Source organism: Telmatherina bonti (assembly GCF_933228915.1).
Source record: "Telmatherina bonti genome assembly, chromosome: 24".
NCBI classification, from domain to species: Eukaryota; Metazoa; Chordata; class Actinopteri; order Atheriniformes; family Telmatherinidae; genus Telmatherina; species Telmatherina bonti.
The window spans coordinates 16,012,183-16,030,301 of NC_136633.1; the positions used below are offsets into that span (position 1 = coordinate 16,012,183).

At 41.1% G+C, this 18,119-nt stretch overlaps 1 protein-coding gene across 1 annotated transcript; it reads left to right on the forward strand.

The window, feature by feature from the left end:
• Positions 1-345: 345 nt before the first annotated feature.
• LOC306773852 (sodium/potassium-transporting ATPase subunit alpha-1) lies at positions 346-15,884 on the forward strand. The gene is made up of 23 exons (XM_079263792.1): positions 346-359; positions 708-815; positions 4,724-4,783; positions 6,062-6,163; positions 6,251-6,352; positions 6,449-6,562; positions 6,695-6,829; positions 7,100-7,217; positions 7,542-7,810; positions 7,892-8,200; positions 8,736-8,870; positions 9,046-9,238; positions 9,339-9,514; positions 9,629-9,765; positions 11,808-11,958; positions 12,041-12,209; positions 12,282-12,436; positions 12,553-12,676; positions 12,851-12,996; positions 13,111-13,241; positions 13,397-13,498; positions 14,615-14,706; positions 15,750-15,884. Exons 1-23 carry the CDS (start codon positions 348-350, stop codon positions 15,776-15,778), a joined length of 3,069 nt encoding a protein of 1,022 aa, XP_079119918.1. The 5' UTR covers positions 346-347; the 3' UTR covers positions 15,779-15,884.
• The last annotated feature ends 2,235 nt before the right edge of the window (positions 15,885-18,119 follow it).

Genomic DNA, 18,119 nt, shown 5'->3' on the forward strand with positions numbered 1-18,119 from the left:
AAGTAGTGAGAAAAGAATAGTTTAGTTTAGTGATATTCACTCCTCCCCTTTCTTCTTTTAGTCCTCTTCCTCTTCTCGCTTTGAGTAACCTCCCCCTCTTAACTCACCTGTCGACTTCACCCAAGCCCCTCCCCTTCAGGGCAGGTAGATGTGCGTACGTACTTATAAAGGTATGCTCATGTCAAGCGAGCCATCTTCTCTGCTCTGGGAGTGAGGAAGACAACAGGGCTGTGTGAAGCGTGCGTGTGTGTGAGTGTGAGAGAGAGAGAGAGAGAGAGAGGTGGAGTAGGGAAGTTTCAATTTAAACAGACAATTGGATTGACTGCTTGCAGATTTGCACTGCAACCATGGGGTTAGGGGTAAGTACTGGAACTTTGTCACAAGTTTGAGCCTGATTTCTGCGAGTATCTCGGTTCTGTGTGGTTTTGAAGCTTCAGTCACGCCATTGGTGAGACTGGATTGGTAAAAGATTGCATAACAACTCGACCATAAGACTTATTTCAGAATTTTTCTGTCGTAAATCTCAGTCCTTCCAACAATGATTAACACAAGTTTTGCAGCATGTTTGAACAGCGAAAGTAGTCGCCGCTCACTTAGCTGACTTGTGATAAAAAAAAAAACAACACAAGAAGCCTTAGAGCAATCCTCTCACATATGTTCAGTCTTATTTAGGAGCTCGTTTTCTTGCAACTTTTTTCTTAATCCAGAAAGGGAAGGATTACAAGCCGGCGGCAACCTCAGATGGCGAGACCAAGAAAAGAAAGAAGGCGAAAGAGGGGAAGGATATGGATGATCTGAAAAAAGAAGTTGACCTGGTAAGTTGACAAAAAGCCTTTTTTTTTTTTCTAACACTATCATACTTTACCATCCGAATTGCCTTCAAAGCAATTCCATAAACACTCCAACTATGTGCCTCATATCCCACATAGGTTTGATTCGTTCAAGTCTCATTGAGGCAATGTGAAACCTCTTTGTCACCACCATCGGTCACAGCGATGATACAGACACTGCTGAGAAAAAAACCTCATGGATAGTCACATGATGCGTAACGTTCTGCCCCACATGGCATAAAATTGCTGCTTACGCTGCCTAAAGCACTGTTTTATGTTATTAGGGACTTCAAGGTTGTAATTAACGTCTAAGTCCAGCTTATCGGGATAGGTGAGAGTCAGAGTCATTCCACCGCAAAACAAGACGCTGGAAAACTTTTTACAGTAGCTTTAGTACTTAAACTTTATCAAAGAAATTGTCCACTTTATTGCATAGAAATGTGCAGAGTTGCAGGGATTTGGTTTTAAAATGTGTATGGATGAGAATGGTGAACAGACAGTTGGCTAAATTCCGCTGGTGTCAGCTTTTTCTGATACTGAAGTCACTTCCCCAAGGTCAGAGAGGAGCTTTCTCTCAGTTCATGATGAAATGGAAAAGGGATGAATAATTTCACAGCATTGACTTTGTGTTCAGTTGCACAACACTGGGGTATTTCTTTCTATTTTTTTAAAGAGGAAACATTTCTCGAAAGTTTGACGCTTTTCTTGGCAATTTCTCTGAAGTCCGAGACGTTCTGTAAAACTTATCCGCGCAGCGTCTCAACTCTCAGAGCCGTGTCCTTCACAAGGTCAGTTCACAAGGAAGCGGATTCAGGCCTCACCTTTATTTCAAAGCACTAATAAATATAGTAAATAAGCCATAAATAAGCCATTTTCTAACTTTTCTTGCAGGGATTTTTAGTTATTTTGCAGGACAACTAACTTTAAAGTTGCTGATTAATGATTCTTACAAGGTCACCAAGCCAACAGGCCACATGCTGGTATTTTCTTGCAGCTTTTATGCATGGATCTAAAATAACATAAAAACACAGTGACACAACCTGACATGGTTTTTGTTGTAAGCATTTATCATAAAAATTCAGCTCCGGTTTATTCCCAATGTCACTTGGCAACTCATGGAGCCCTGCAGGTCATCAGGTAATAAAGCTTGCTTGTAGGTGACATATTAATGATTATTGTTCTGCGAGCATTGTAACTAGAACTCAAAGTCCTGCCGCCTTTGAAGGACATCTCAATGCCATAGCAACCTTATCACCAACCTGCCACGACCTTCTCGATGAACTGCAATTAACCGCAGCAGGAAAAGTTTGGCAACTTGTGGGTAATAGGGATTATTCCCATGCATTGTTTATCCAAAGGCTTCAGATTTAAGCTGTGGTTAAATAGTGACAGCATATCGGCTGCTGGTAAAACAGTAATTAAAGGTGAGAGTAGACCTCCGGAGAGCAATTTTAGCTGACATGTTAATGATTATTGTCCCGTCGTGCAATTGAATAAAGTGTCAAAGTCCAATGGAAGACAATAGGAGGTGTTCCCATAGCAACATAAAGCAGCCGGTGGTTTGATAATGTGTGTCAAAGTCTAACAAAAAACGCTAAATATATAGATGATACACATCCAGTTAGATCGAGCAGGGTTCTTTTTTTTTTTTTCTTTCCTCTCCCTTTATCGCTTTCACTTTTCTAATGAGGTGTTTTCTCTTCATTCTCTTTCTGTCTTTCTTCTGTCCTCTCCGGTCCACCAGTACAAACTCTACAATTCAAACAATAACGCAAAATAAATATAGAAATAAGATAAGAAATCAGAAAGTCAAGTGGATCGTTATATCTATAAAGCTTCCCTTGGCAAAGAAAATTTGCTCAGCAGAACACAGCATCCAGACCATCATTCTGCTTGTCTAAATGCTGGACAAGACACACACACACACACACACACACACGCACACAAAAAAAAGAAGATTGAGCAGGACATCGTCCATCCAGACATGCTGAAAATGTGGTCAGGATACAAAAGCAAGGGGAGAAAATTTCCCAGCAGGCTTCAAAGGAGCTGGCAGTTTAATAAAAAAGAAAAAAAGAAAAACCAGCAGCAGTTGAGGGCATGCGATAACATATTAGCCATGGCACATTTGGTATGCTGGCTTATATTAATGCTAAATGATTGCAGGAATGGGCAGAACTGTGCAATTATACACATTTCGGCCTCTGACTGTAAGGAAGATATGTGATGGGACTTGAGTCATTTAGAAACAGGAGGAGGACTTTAAATATTCAGCGACTGAATTAATGCTAATGCTATAAAAATGTATTATTCGATTAAATATTTCTAGACGCTTCAAGCTGTGGGCAATTAAATCATGAAACATGAAATGACAAAACTAGATTTTTACAATGACAATCCATTTCTTCATTCATTCATTTCATTTATTTGTTTCTATAATTTGACCAGAACCTGATAGCTGCATTTGGTGATTCACAAATGTATTTGATAAACTCTTAAAATGATGTCAGCACCTGCTCACATTATATTACTTTTTTGTAATTAATTAAATAATGGATAACAGTATTTAAGAGGATGAAAACAAACAGGATCTTTGCAGCAAATTGCCCCCACTTCTGTTGCTAAACATAGATTTAGCAAGTCGGGTTTATGATCTTACAATTTCAAACCACATATTTAACTAACAGAACTATGCAGAAATTGCACTCTCATAGAAAATTTGGCATACTTGTGTTGCTATTACTCACAAGAAAGGGGGATCAGTTTCCTCTGGTGCTCATCAGGGAAGTATTACAGCCACATAGCAATGTCTCTTTTCAGTGTATGTATGATGCACTAAAAGGATATTTGAGTCAGAAGATGGAATTAGATATTTATTTTTTGCCACAATGATGTGGTAAAATTGTAAAACTGAGGGTATAAACCCCTAAAATTGAAGTTTAAATACCCCTGGGAATATACATCTTGCAGCTTTTAGAGTAAGTCCTCTCAGAATAGCCTGTTTTTACCCTTTTTTTTTTTTTTTTTTTTACAGTGTCAGCTACCATGCTACGATTGATTTATGAATTAATTCATATACAAATCCATTAGTGTTGCTTTTTAATAACATTTTAATCCAAAATAAAAGTTGTTAAAAGCCAGAAGTCGACATTATCTCATGTCTGTTTGAGATGTTTCATGCAAATAACAGTACTTTGTTGTTTCACAGTACAACAGGAATGAAAGGTGGGAGTCATATTGTTGCGCAGCATCCAAATTACATGAGAAGAATCTCTTTATTCACTCCTTGTAGGCGTTCTTTGAGAGTGTAGGCACATGAATGTGTCAGCCTCTCTGGTTGATCATTTGCTGTTTTCCCCGTGGTTGTTTAATTTAGTAGTAAAGTGACTGCGATGCATTTTATTTGTTTTGTTTTATGTTTTTTTTTTCTGAGTAAAAGCCTGAAAGAGAAGACTCTGCTTGTGGGTGAACTTTTAGCAAAATGTCAAACACATGAGTAGTGCTCTTGGGAACAAACATCAGTGTGTCAGTTGAGTGTCGTTGACTTGGCTGGATGGAGTGTTTGCTTGCAGCAAACTGGAAGTTTGGAGGAGTCCATGCACAACGAAGGTTGTAGGAGCTCGGTTTTAATGTTTGGCTGCAAGTTTTCTGTGCTTTCATTCAAATGGATGCTATTAGTCATCTTAAGATCACACTTCACAGGGCGTGAAGAGCCAAAAATCCTGCTCAGATGAGGTTTTTGCATTGTCACCTTTATGCTCCCGGAAGACACACCGACACATTATTTAATCCTCAGAAGGAGATATTGTCTGCAGTTTTAAAAATGACAGAGATTTTGTGCATGTTTTACACAATGGCCCTTAATCTCATTCCCCTCTTGTCTCTCTCCATAGGATGATCACAAGCTGACATTGGATGAACTTCACAGGAAATACGGGACCGACCTCACCAGGGTGAGTCCTCCACAAAGCGCATGAGCCTATCAGAGTGATACAAACTCACAGGACTTATCGGGCTTAATAGAGTTAGATAAGGCCAGAGGACAGGGAAGATCTCGCAGTACAAGCTGAGGTCAAAAGCATGCAGTGACATGCAGCGCAACAGCTGATATTTATGTATTTTGTCTACACTTCAACCAGCGTTTTACAAAAAGAGCGTAAAAGATACACAGATATAATTGTGCAGAAACATTTTAGTGCTTTTTTTTATCCCTTAAAGCAGGGATCCCCAATCCTGCAGGTTTTCCAAGTGTTCCTGCTGCACCACCCCACACCAGACTCAGACAAGCTCTGCATGTTCTGCTAAAAACACAGAGATTTGAATCAGGTGTTGTGCGCACTTGGAAAACCTGCAGGATACCGGTCCTCGAGGACCTGGATCGTTGATCCCTGCCTTAAAGTATCTTTCAAGCCTTCAAATGCATTTTACAGGGTTTTGGGAGGGAGCAGAGCAGAAACCACAGCTCTCTGGGAACAGCTTATATTTTGGATGGAATAATTATTTAAGATGTCATTCTTGCACGCCTTGTAAGGTTTTGTGGTCTTCATGGAGCACACACAGAATTGTCCTCACAGGACACAAGCCAACACGGGCCCCACAGAGGCCGAAAGCTTGACTGATGCTGATAATCTGCAGAAATCTGATCTGTCTGAGTTTCTCCCAAAACAAAGACCTGATTCACACTGGAACACCAGTCTTATTCAGACTGCTAACAACAACAACAAAAAAAAGATCCATTTTTGCTTCTGGTGTCCCTTTACAGAGGGTTAGACTTTCAATTCTCTGTTTTTAAACGTGACTGTGTTTTAGTCAGAGCAAACACTGCTCACTGACAACAGACTTGCATTGTGTTATTGTGAACTGGAAGCTGGATGATTTATAGAATAACTTCAAAACAAGAAGATTAAATTCCTTCTTCTTTTTGGTTTTTGTTTCTTTCTGTTTTAAAGTTAAGCTTCTTTCAAGGTAAAGGGAGTGCACCTATTTACCAAACAAACAAACAAGCAGGAAGGGTAACATCATGTCCCTCATCAGGTTTTCCTTCCCGCTGCACGTGCACAAAGTCACAATTGTATTGATAATCACAGGGTTTTTTTTAGCTTACACAGTCACAACAGCACAGATGCTTCAGGCAAAGTAAAACTGACTTACTCTTCCCAACTTGTTTTTCCCAATACGCTACTTCCAGGAGCTGCTAACTGTTTTTCCTTGTTCCTCGTGTGTCTTTGTAGGGTCTTTCCTCCTCACGAGCAAAAGAGATCCTGGCCAGAGATGGCCCAAACGCCCTCACACCTCCTCCCACTACACCTGAGTGGGTTAAATTCTGCAAACAGGTATAATTCGCTGTGGGAAATGAAGCTCTGCAGGCAGGGGGGAAAAAAAAAAGCAAAGGTTTAACTCTTTATTCATCTTGTTCCTAGTTGTTTGGAGGTTTCTCCATGTTGCTATGGATTGGGGCAATCCTCTGCTTTCTGGCTTACAGTATCCAAGCTGTCTCAGAAGATGAACCTGCAAACGATAACGTAAGAAGGATCATGTTAATAAACAATAAAAACTTTGATCTTTTCAAACTTCCCAAAAAAAAAGTTAGCTTCATAGTTTTTGTTTTCTTCCTTAAGTTGTACTTGGGTGTTGTGCTGTCTGCCGTCGTCATCATCACTGGATGCTTCTCCTACTACCAAGAGGCCAAGAGTTCCAAGATCATGGAGTCCTTTAAGAATCTGGTTCCACAGGTGAGACTTTCCAGTTCCCTAAAGCTATCAACACACCTCATGAATATCTTGTTGCCCTGACGACAAGCCCAACCTTAATTCTTATGTTCAAAGTATGCCTTTTTTCTTTCATTATATATATATATTTTATAGCAAGCCTTGGTTTTGCGTGACGGGGAGAAGAAGAGCATTAATGCAGAGGACGTTGTGGTTGGCGATTTAGTGGAAGTGAAAGGAGGAGACAGGATTCCTGCTGATCTGAGGATCATCTCCGCTCAGGGCTGCAAGGTCAGTATTGCAAAACAGCATGTTTTTTGTTTTTGTTTTTTTAGATCACATTTCAAATTTATAAAATACTAATTTAGTCAGACATTACTGTTTGTTTATCACCGTTAATCTTGATGGTCGGAAGTGTATTAAACACCAGTTTACGATCTAAAAAGATATCTTGATTCATTCAGTATCTAAATCTTTAAAAACCCAACGCTATCAGGGCTAGTTGCTGTGTTTCACATTGTCCCAAAGATATAATACCACTTATTCCATTTCCGCTTTCAGGTGGATAACTCTTCCCTGACTGGAGAATCCGAGCCTCAGACCCGTTCCCCAGACTTTTCCAATGACAACCCCCTGGAAACGAGGAATATTGCTTTTTTCTCCACCAACTGTGTTGAAGGTACCAAGCACGCAACTGATTGTATAACCCTCATTTCAGCATTTTATTGTGTCTCTGGACTGAATAAGAGCCTGTAAATGTTTACCATTGAGCACGGTCACATCAGAACTGTGCTACAAATAACTGAAACCAATATTTAGTCTGCATTTTTATGAATACCTGTATTATTTTACATTTTAATGTCAGATTTTATGGGAATGAGGGTAAATCCTGGAGAGATGTGAGAGCTGATCTGCACAAATAAAGCATTTAATGACAACAAATTTCTTTCATGTTTCCGTCCATCGTTTTTTCATACTTGTCAAAAATCTCTTTTGTGTTCAGGAACTGCCAGAGGAATCGTCATCAACACCGGAGACCGTACCGTTATGGGTCGTATTGCCACTCTGGCGTCCAGTCTGGAGGGCGGGAAAACTCCCATCGCCATTGAGATTGAGCATTTCATCCACATCATCACCGGTGTGGCTGTCTTCCTTGGCGTGACCTTCTTCATCCTCTCCCTCATCCTCGGCTATGGATGGCTGGAAGCCATCATCTTCCTCATTGGTATTATTGTCGCCAATGTGCCAGAAGGTCTCCTGGCCACTGTCACTGTGAGTTTTGACCTCATTCCATTAGAAATGATCTAAAAAATGGAGTAATGATGGTTTTTAACAGTTGAATTTTGTGTCCAGGTGTGTCTGACCCTTACCGCCAAGCGAATGGCCAAGAAGAACTGCCTGGTGAAGAACCTGGAAGCTGTCGAGACTCTGGGCTCGACCTCCACCATCTGCTCCGACAAGACCGGAACCCTGACACAGAACAGGATGACCGTGGCTCACATGTGGTTCGACAACCAGATCCATGAAGCTGACACAACTGAGGACCAGAGCGGCTCGTCCTTCGACAGGAGCTCGGCCACCTGGGGTTATCTATCCAGAATCGCCGGACTCTGCAACCGTGCCGTCTTCTTGGCAGATCAGGCCAACGTTCCCATTCTGAAGGTGTAAAATCTTCTAGTTTACCACTTCCCTTTAAACACAGGAACGTAAATGATTAACAGGCGGAAGAAGACTAAGGGGACATCTCTGTCATGTTTTTTACCAAGCAAAAAGCTAATGCCACAAGCAGCTTTTTATTCCTTAAATCATTCTTATTATTATTATAATTGCTCTTGTTACGTTTGCATAATGCTACTACAGCATACCATAAGGAAATATTTAGACTTGGCAGCTGTGTGGGAAGTGTTTCAGCAATATGAATTGGCATGGAACTTTTTTGCACCCAACAAAACACAATCGCAGCCATAACGCACAACAAATATATATTGAAAGCACTTTACATAATTAAATGCTATTTTGGAAATGTATAGCTGAGGCTATAGCACAAGCAGCTCACGGCCCCTTTGATTTATGATTTATATTGAGTGGTAGAGAGAATATTCTTATTTTGTGCTTTTTCTGTAGATGACCAGACATGAAAGATATGATATGATGTGGCAATAATTTGGGTCAAACTAACTGGTGCTTGAATCCACAGAGAGATGTGGCTGGCGATGCTTCAGAAGCAGCCTTGCTCAAGTGTATTGAGTTGTGCTGCGGGTCTGTTAACGGCATGAGAGAGAAATATCAAAAGATTGCTGAGATCCCATTCAATTCTACCAACAAATATCAGGTAAGCAATCCACATCTCGGTAGAAAAAACCGTGCATAATGTTCGCTTCTGCCCTCTAGTGGTCATGTTTAGTCCTTTCATCATCAGCTTGGTTCTGACTCGCATTTAATTTTGTTTGACTTTGCATAAGTCTTCAGTTTGCAGTTTATAAAGATAATATTTCTCTTGGTCACAGCTCTCTATCCATAAGAACGCAACTGTAGGAGAAACCAAGCACCTGCTGGTGATGAAAGGAGCCCCAGAGAGGATTTTGGACCGCTGCTCCACTATCGTTCTCCAGGGCAAAGAGCAGCCTCTGGATGATGAGATGAAAGATGCTTTCCAGAATGCCTATGTTGAACTGGGAGGACTTGGAGAGAGAGTACTTGGTCAAGCATCACTCCTTTCTCTAGGAGCATTCTTTTATCTCTTACAAGCAAAGGTGAAAATTGGGTCTGATGAGTGTTTCCGGCCTCTCTTATCTCTTAGGTTTCTGCCATTTCAACCTGCCTGACGATCAGTTCCCAGAGGGCTTTGTTTTCGACACTGATGAAGTGAACTTCCCCACTGAGAACCTGTGCTTCGTTGGTATAATGGCCATGATTGACCCTCCTCGTGCTGCAGTGCCCGACGCTGTGGGCAAATGCAGGAGTGCTGGAATCAAGGTGAAACTTCAGATTTACAGGTTTACTTCTTATGACTGCAAAACTTTTTGGATTACTAAAATCTTATATTTGGTTGTTTTATAAAACTGTGCTGTTTTCTCACTTTCTTCTCAGGTTATCATGGTGACCGGTGACCATCCAATCACTGCCAAGGCTATTGCTAAAGGTGTTGGCATAATTTCTGAAGGCAACGAGACTGTTGAAGACATTGCTGCCCGCCTGAATATTCCAGTTTCAGAGGTCAACCCAAGGTCAGTCCACTTATTGAAGCTTATTGAAGCTTTTGCATGCATAATTGTAAAATCTTTCTTTCACTTGTGGCCATTTAGCTGAAATTTGCTCCTGTAACTAATTAAAGTGGTGTCTAACAACAAGAAGGCCTGCAGTCTTCTCAGCCAAAAAGGCTTTTACCATTAAATCACTGGAGACAAATTGATTCAGATGCTTCTTTGAACTGGTGGCATTGCTGGTTTTTTATCTGCAAGATTTCTATATAGGTTCAGATCAGACTTGTCAGGAACTCGATGTTACCCTAACACAGGGGCGCAGATGGGATTTTTAAAGTGGGGGGGCCAAGGTATCAAGAAATAATTTAATCTCAATAAGTTGTGTAATATCGGTTTTAACAAGCTCTCAAGTAGCTACTTTTGTAATAGTCTATGGGCCAATGGGATGCACTAAAAAGCCAACAGAGAATTCTTTTTTGAAATCATAAACAAGTTCTGTTTCCTGCCTGCTGTGTGCTGACTTTCCCGTTCAAATGTGTAGAAACTAGGATCTTTTCATATGCAGATGAGGGTAAAAACAAAAAACAGCCATTTCTCATGCATGGAAAACTTTTCTAGTGCTTTTTTTTTCCAGTTCCACTTCTCTAAAATTCTGTCAACACATGTAAATAAATAGCTTTGCCACATGTGTAAAGGTTCATTTCAACTCATTCTTGGGAGCCAGGACCACATTAGACCAGCTCCTGATCAGAAACTACATCCCTAAATCTGTACTGAAATATTCTGCACGGCATGTAGATCCAATATAACTGTTTCTTGTTGCTGAAACCTTTATTCTATTTGTGAAAATAAGTACATTTTTGATGGTTTTTGGCACTTAGCCTATATTTGACCAAGTCTTGAACAAGAACTACAATATTTAGACTTTTCAGAGTCTGGCTGAAATATCAAGAACTGCATCAAGGATTTGTTAAAATAGTTTCTGATTTGTAAAACCTTTCTTGTATTTGTGAACATGCTAATTATGGTAAATCTTATGTGATGTTGCAGAAACTGAAGCATTTTGCTTGTTTCGCTGCCTTTGATCCAGAATATAAATTAAAAAAAACTGGATCATGATACATGCAGAAAGAAAGAAATATGTAACCTGTGAAAACTGTTTGTTTTAGTTTTTTTTTTTTTTACAACATAAGGCTCATGTCTCCATTCCCATCTGTATTTGCATGATGAGCTCTTGCCTCTCACTGTGCGAAAAGGCTCAATTATCAGCTCAAAAATGTTTTCTATCTTGATTTTAAGATCTTTCCAGAAATCATGACCCACTTCACTCCACTTCAACAACAGCTCCTTTTCTATACAAGTGCATCTCTAAACTCGATGCTCTACAGTAGTTTTATCTGTTGTTGTTCTGAGTGTTGTAGCCTTTTATTCTTCGTATAATAAAAAATGTCTTAAAATTGCCTTAAGATTCATTCAGGATAAATTCATTGTCTGTAAGGCAACTACAGGTAATTACTGTCATTGATGAATTACTAACATTAGGTTTGTTGTTGTTGTGAAATTGACCAAACAGAGGAGAAGTCGCATCAAACGTTTCAAAACTCGAGCAGGTCACAGAGTTAAGAGCGTGCTGGTCACTGTCACGATGACCTAGGGACACACGTGTCCCAATGAGAGATGTTAGAAAGTTCATTTTATAGTGTATCATTTACAATTTTTACAATGTGGTGGGAAAATGGGGGCCCTGAAACACTCTGGGCCCAGGGACCTGTGCACTTTTAATCCGGCCCTGCTCCTGGCAACGTGAGTTTTCACACAAGAGTACTGGTTTACTTGCCAGTAACCCTTATCAGCGCGGCCTTTACAGTGCATATGGTTCGCTGGTCAGGTGGTTTACCTGTGAGACCCTTGTAGGAACTACAATACACATTATTAGCCGAAAGACATAAACACCGGGTTGGTGGGGGGGCGGATGGGCGTCACTGTGAATCTGATGGGGTCATGTCCCACCCATCCCTAGTGTCATCTGCGCCTTTTCCCTAACTCCACTGTGAATTCTTCCACAGGGATGCCAAGGCCTGCGTGGTGCATGGTGGTGAGCTGAAAGAAATTACCCCGGAGCAACTTGACGAAATCCTGAGGTGCCACGCCGAAATTGTGTTTGCCAGAACTTCCCCTCAGCAGAAGCTGATTATCGTGGAGGGTTGCCAGAGACAGGTGAGCACCAGAAATGGAAAAGGTTACACAAAAACTACCTCAGACTCTGCTCGTATCCCATCACTATTTGGTTCCTCCACAGGGAGCTATTGTTGCTGTGACGGGCGACGGTGTGAACGACTCCCCTGCTTTAAAGAAAGCCGACATTGGCGTTGCTATGGGTATTGCCGGATCCGACGTCTCCAAGCAGGCCGCTGACATGATCCTGCTGGATGACAACTTTGCCTCCATCGTCACTGGAGTGGAAGAAGGTGAAACAAGCAGGAATGAGGAAACCAATGCTTAAACTCTGCTAAATATTAACTAATACATTTTCTTGCCAGGTCGTCTGATCTTCGACAACCTGAAGAAATCCATCGCCTACACTCTGACCAGTAACATCCCTGAGATCTCACCTTTCCTCCTCTTCATCATTGCCAACATCCCTCTGCCTCTGGGAACCGTCACTATCCTCTGTATTGACCTGGGAACTGACATGGTGAGAGAGAATAGCAGTGGTCTTTAATATCAGTCCCAATGACATGAATTCTGCTCTTTTAAAAGATTTAAGTTTCTTGTTTTCCTTTTTTTTCTCATTTCCTCGCCATCCCTCAGGTGCCAGCCATCTCTCTGGCTTATGAAGAGGCAGAGAGCGACATCATGAAGAGACAGCCCAGAAATCCCAAAACAGACAAACTTGTGAACGAGAGGCTCATCAGTATAGCTTATGGACAAGTTGGTAACTAATTTAGCCCCCATTAACAGTTTTATAGCCATTTAAGTCACATTTCTTCTACTGTTAATGAGTATTTGTTAAAAAAAAAAAAAAAACTGAGCCAGTATATTTATGAAGCACAACACGTGTGTAATGAAGACTCCCTGAAGATCCACTGTTCTTTTTTCCTTCCATTAGGCATGATGCAGGCCACAGCTGGGTTCTTTACATATTTTGTGATTCTGGCTGAAAATGGTTTCCTCCCCATGGACCTGATCGGGGTCCGAGTATTATGGGATGACAAATATGTAAATGACTTGGAAGACAGCTACGGACAGCAGTGGGTAAGTCACATTTGTGTTACTTGCGAAGCTTTGATCGTTTAGCTGCGCGGCGCTAACATTCCCGCGCATGAAAAGAACCCTCCTCTAATGTTTGCATTTCCTTTCATTTTCCAGACATACGACAGCAGAAAGATTGTAGAGTTCACCTGCCACACAGCTTTCTTTACCAGCATTGTGATCGTCCAGTGGGCTGATCTGATCATCTGCAAGACCAGGAGGAACTCCATCCTGCAGCAGGGAATGAAGTGCGTGCTCACAGTTAGCCACTCACAATATAAGCCGAAACACATCAAATAAAATAAGTGTTAAAAAAGTAAAGCACAAGTTTTCACCTGCTGGGCAACTTGTGATTTTTTATATTCCGTTATTAAGTTATTATTCTGACTTTTTCGCCCGTCAGGAACCGCATCCTCATCTTCGGGCTCTTTGAGGAGACAGCTCTTGCTGCTTTCCTGTCATACTGCCCGGGCATGGATGTTGCCCTCAGAATGTACCCTCTCAAGTGAGTAAAGCACGCGTGCAGACGTGCTATCATTTTGCATGTAAAGATTTTGCATTGCACAAAAGACTGCTTGCTAAATTCTGTTATATAGCATATTTACCCTCGAGAAGACACCTGCCTGTTGATCAGTGCAGCTTGAGCTCTGGTTGGTTTCCAGGGCTGAAATTTAAGTCAGTGTTGTTTTTGCTTCATTATCTTATTAAAGAAAGGCGGCTTTTATCTGTGCCACGAATAATTTCCACTTCAGAGGCAGATTGAAGCACAAGAGCAACTGTACTAATGAGATTCTTGGCCCAGCCGAGAGAAAATAGAAAGCAGCGAGGAGGACACATCACACTCATTAGCTCAAGAGTTCCCCTCGCAACTCGGTTATTCTGCGTCTTTTCTTCTACGCTTCATCTGTTCCTAGTGCTCTTCTTCTCTTCCCTCACCCACTCACCTTTTCCTGTGGGTGTCAGCTGATGTTTAACTAACATTGCTCTCCTCGTCCTGTCTGCCTCCAGGCTCTTGCTTCTTGTCCCTATTTCTTCCTTGTCTGCTTCATTTTTGCTGTCTTCTTCTTCTTTCCTTTTCCATTTCCGCCTTTAGCTCTGGCTGTTGACACATGAAGCGGTATCCTCAAAGTGCTTTTACTTGACTGACATGTAATCATGTCCATTATTGTATGCTTCTTCTTTTTTTTTTTTTTTTCCTGTAAAGATTAGATGCAGCCCAGCAGCACACTGGTCAGCAAATACAACTATGATCTGCGTCCCATCCGTGTTTGTATTTGTATTTAGAGCAGTGCATTAGCAGGAGACGACTCGAAATGAATCCCAAGCTGCCAAATCCTCCATTTTTTTTTCCTGCTTTGTTTGGCTCACACAGCTTCTGCATTCATTGTAATAACTGCTTCCCAAAAGCATAATGTTCTCCCCGAAAGCTTTCATGTGCTTTTAGAGAACTTTTCAACCAACCATAATAGCCTAACTCTCTATTCTGCTGTCACTTACTGCAATTCAACCTCTTCAGCAGGGTGGGGAAGAGTCCTCTTGTCGTTTTTTTTTTTTTTGGTTAGAATTAGGTTTTGCATTCCAGTTTTAATTCCATATTTTTCTTCATCTATCAATACCTTAGGCCAACCTGGTGGTTCTGTGCCTTCCCGTACTCCCTCCTCATCTTCCTTTATGATGAAGTCAGAAGATACATCCTCAGACGCAACCCAGGCGGTAAGACCTTCACTTCTATTCTTCTATGATTTCTAGAAAAAAAGTCCTCCCAGTTAGGTAGAAATTAGGTGTAACTCTTGGTAACGATGGATAGAAAGGAAAGTCATTAGCAGAGAGAATAAATGTACAGTATGGAGGGGAATCACAGGTGTGTAGGTGTGTTCTTTGTCCATTTTTGCTTTCTATTTGTGCCTGTAATCGCCACTGCAACTGCAACAGATCAATGAACTGTTGCGGATGGCAGCGCACAGCGGGAGTTGCACCCTCAACCCAGCCATTGTCAGTGCCTGGCGCTCAGAACAACCTGTACACAAGGCTAGCTCTGATGCAGCTGCGTTGTGTGTCTGTGCGTGAGTGCGAGTGCACCTGCATCTGAGCCCCACAGCACAGATCAGTGAGCATGCCGCTGCCCATCCATGGTGAATAATGTGTTAGGAAAGTTAGAGTGACACAGTTTCTAACAATTTCTTGTATTTATTGACAAGAAATACACATTTATTTTATAAAGCTGCTTCGTGTTTTAAATTTCAGCAAGGCGATTTTCCTCCTTTTACTCATCAAACACAAAACTATCTGCATTGTTGCAATTTGTAGGCTTGCAAATCAGCTATAACACAAACATTCAAGATTATTAGATGATTTAAACAGCTAATGTTATAGAAACTCTTTTGTACAATGTCTGATGTTTTTTTAGGTCAGTGACATCTGGTCCTTTTAGTCATTTCCCTTCAGGGAGCTCATATATATTCACATTCATGATATCATCTCATGAGCAACCATGAAACTGAAATGCCACAGTCCCTCCTGTCCCTTCAGGACACATCATCATGAAAGTCATGCTTGCATTGCTGCTAAATCAGGATGCAGTTTGGCTCCCCTAGTCAGATTTGCTTACTTTACATCAATGTCAGCCAATGTGAGAAATATATACATATAGCCTGAGTGCACATGAAGAGTTTCAAGTCCAAATGTGAAGTGTGATATTCCTCAAAAAAGCAAAAAAACAAAAACACATCCTTGATTGTGTCTGCTCTGGTTTTTAGGTTGGGTGGAACAGGAGACATACTACTGAGTCAACACAGAAGGAGGGAGCTTGTTTCATCATTATTTGCCGCCATTTGTTGAAGATGCTACACACAAACCCACCCAAAATAAAAAAAAAAAAAACATAACCAACTATAAATATGTCTTAATGTATGTGTCATTCACAATAAAAACGTGTCTGTACCATTGTACACTGAAGCTTGCGTATTCTTTCCATTTTGCACACATTAAATGTTGTATTTATGATCTGGATCAGTAAGTCATTTCCAGTGACCCGTGAACTCCCACAACAGTCTCTGAACTTCAGTGCAAAGGTTTAATATGAGGAATCTGGTGGGAAATGAGCAACATAAAGCATATTTCATGAGGAGCAGTTGATGAATTTACACTTTTAAGCAACAGATTTTACCACGTGCTTCTTTCAAAAAAAAAAAAAAAAGTATCATGTCAGTAGAAATCGACACATTTTGATTGACTTCCTCATCTTTTCTGTGTCACTTTCACTTCAGTTGTACCTTTTTTCACCAGTATCTTCCACCAGATTTGAAGAACCAGCATGCCAGTTCAGTTCAATGCGTGTGTGTGTTTTGTGTGTATTTCCTTTATCTCAAGAGGTAGCGTGCCACTATAGTGTTTGCAATGTGTTGCTCTGTTGACCACTAATGCAAAGAGGCCCTGAGTGAAAATTAACTAAGACCACTCTATCGCTATCTACTTTGTGTTTACCCCAGTCATTATAAACGCCCCCTTCTTCTTCTTTTATGTGAGTGTGTGTGTGCCTAGTATCCCATTATCATGCCAACCTGGTAACAGATGGCCGGCTTCACACACACTTGGGTAATGCTTGAGCCATTATATGGAATAAAACCCAAAAGTATGGTCTGCCATTGTAAAAAAAAAAAAAAAAAAAAATCTAACCTTTTCATGCCTGAACCAGCGAATCAGATTTCTTTTCTCGGCTCTTGTAGGTAATTTTGTTTCCAGCAGAAGGTGATGGTGTAAAAAAGAAAATCTGCGGACAATAGGAGGAAAGGATGCACAGCAAAACAGAAAGAGAAAGAATAAGGCAGACGGATAATGAGACAAGCGAGTCGATATGTTGTGGAGGAAGAGAAGGAGAGCAACAGATATTGGCTTTCGTAGATTTCACAGCATGTAATTAATCATCCTAATGTGTCTGGAAGACATAAACTTATTTTTTTCACTGCTTTGAGGAAAGGGAAGAAACGGAGGCTGTGCAGAGAGACTAACATTATCATGCCTTCAACCCCCCCTCCTCTCCTGTCCTGCCCTCCTTCACAAGCAGGGCCCCCTGAACGTGCCTGTTGCTATGGCAACTCATTTCTGAGCCCTCTCTCTTTCTCCTCGGTGTCTCTCCAACATCTAAATAAAACCTAGGCTATTTATAGAGCAATGGCGACGACACGCGAGCTACACTTTTTTTTTTTTTTTTTTTCTCACACATGCTTTGATGTGTCAATGATGTGCGTGCACGTACAGAAACAGGAACACAGTTTGTGCACTATACATACTGTATGTGCAGCTGCATGTTTGAGCCGGAGCATGCACAGCTCGCTACTGTGTCCATCTGGGAATTAAGTCCACCTATGGTTTTTGTTTGTTTACTTACATTTTTTTTACATCTCTAAAAGAGATTGCAGCTTTAAATGGAGCTGGAAATGGCTCCATTTTCAAATATGCAGGTGTGTGTTGGTGAAAACGTGCCAAAGCGCTGGAGTGATATTTTCCCGTTGCTGTTTGATCTATCTCAGGTTTATCTCAACTGTTGCTGCGAAGTGCTCTTCAGCCCAGCTGATAAAGTCTGTTAGAAAGCAGAGAGCCCTCCAAAGGTGGGCTCATCCTGCGTGCCCTTGGTCTACTTCATGCTTGTGGAGGTTGCTTTCAAAACGTGATTATCTATCAAAGTCTGTTGATATTGCTGAATGAAGGCTGCTGGCTGAGGTGCAGAGCTTTTGGTAAAAGCTGCTATTTAAAGTTTTATTTTTTTTCTTACGGAAGTTTCCTGCACAGATTTAAAATATGCAAAGCTTTTTTATAGTGCTTTAGATAATGCTTATAAAATGGAAACCTCCGTCCATACGTTCAACATGAAGTGAAGTGCCTGAATGCCTCTGGTTTCAGGCTTACTGTAGATCTAGGGATGAAGGACTAAATCTCTCATTTGTATTGTGGGATGAAAGGGTTTAAGAGCAACTGGAACAGATGCAAATGGCCACAAGGGTGCTGCTGCAGCAGCGTACTGGATAGCAAATCTTGTCAGGATGGCTGCATTGTGATAATCAATGTGGCGTCTGTGGATCCATAACATCCTTGCATAGGAAGAGGCAGGGGGATCAAAGGTTAGGAGC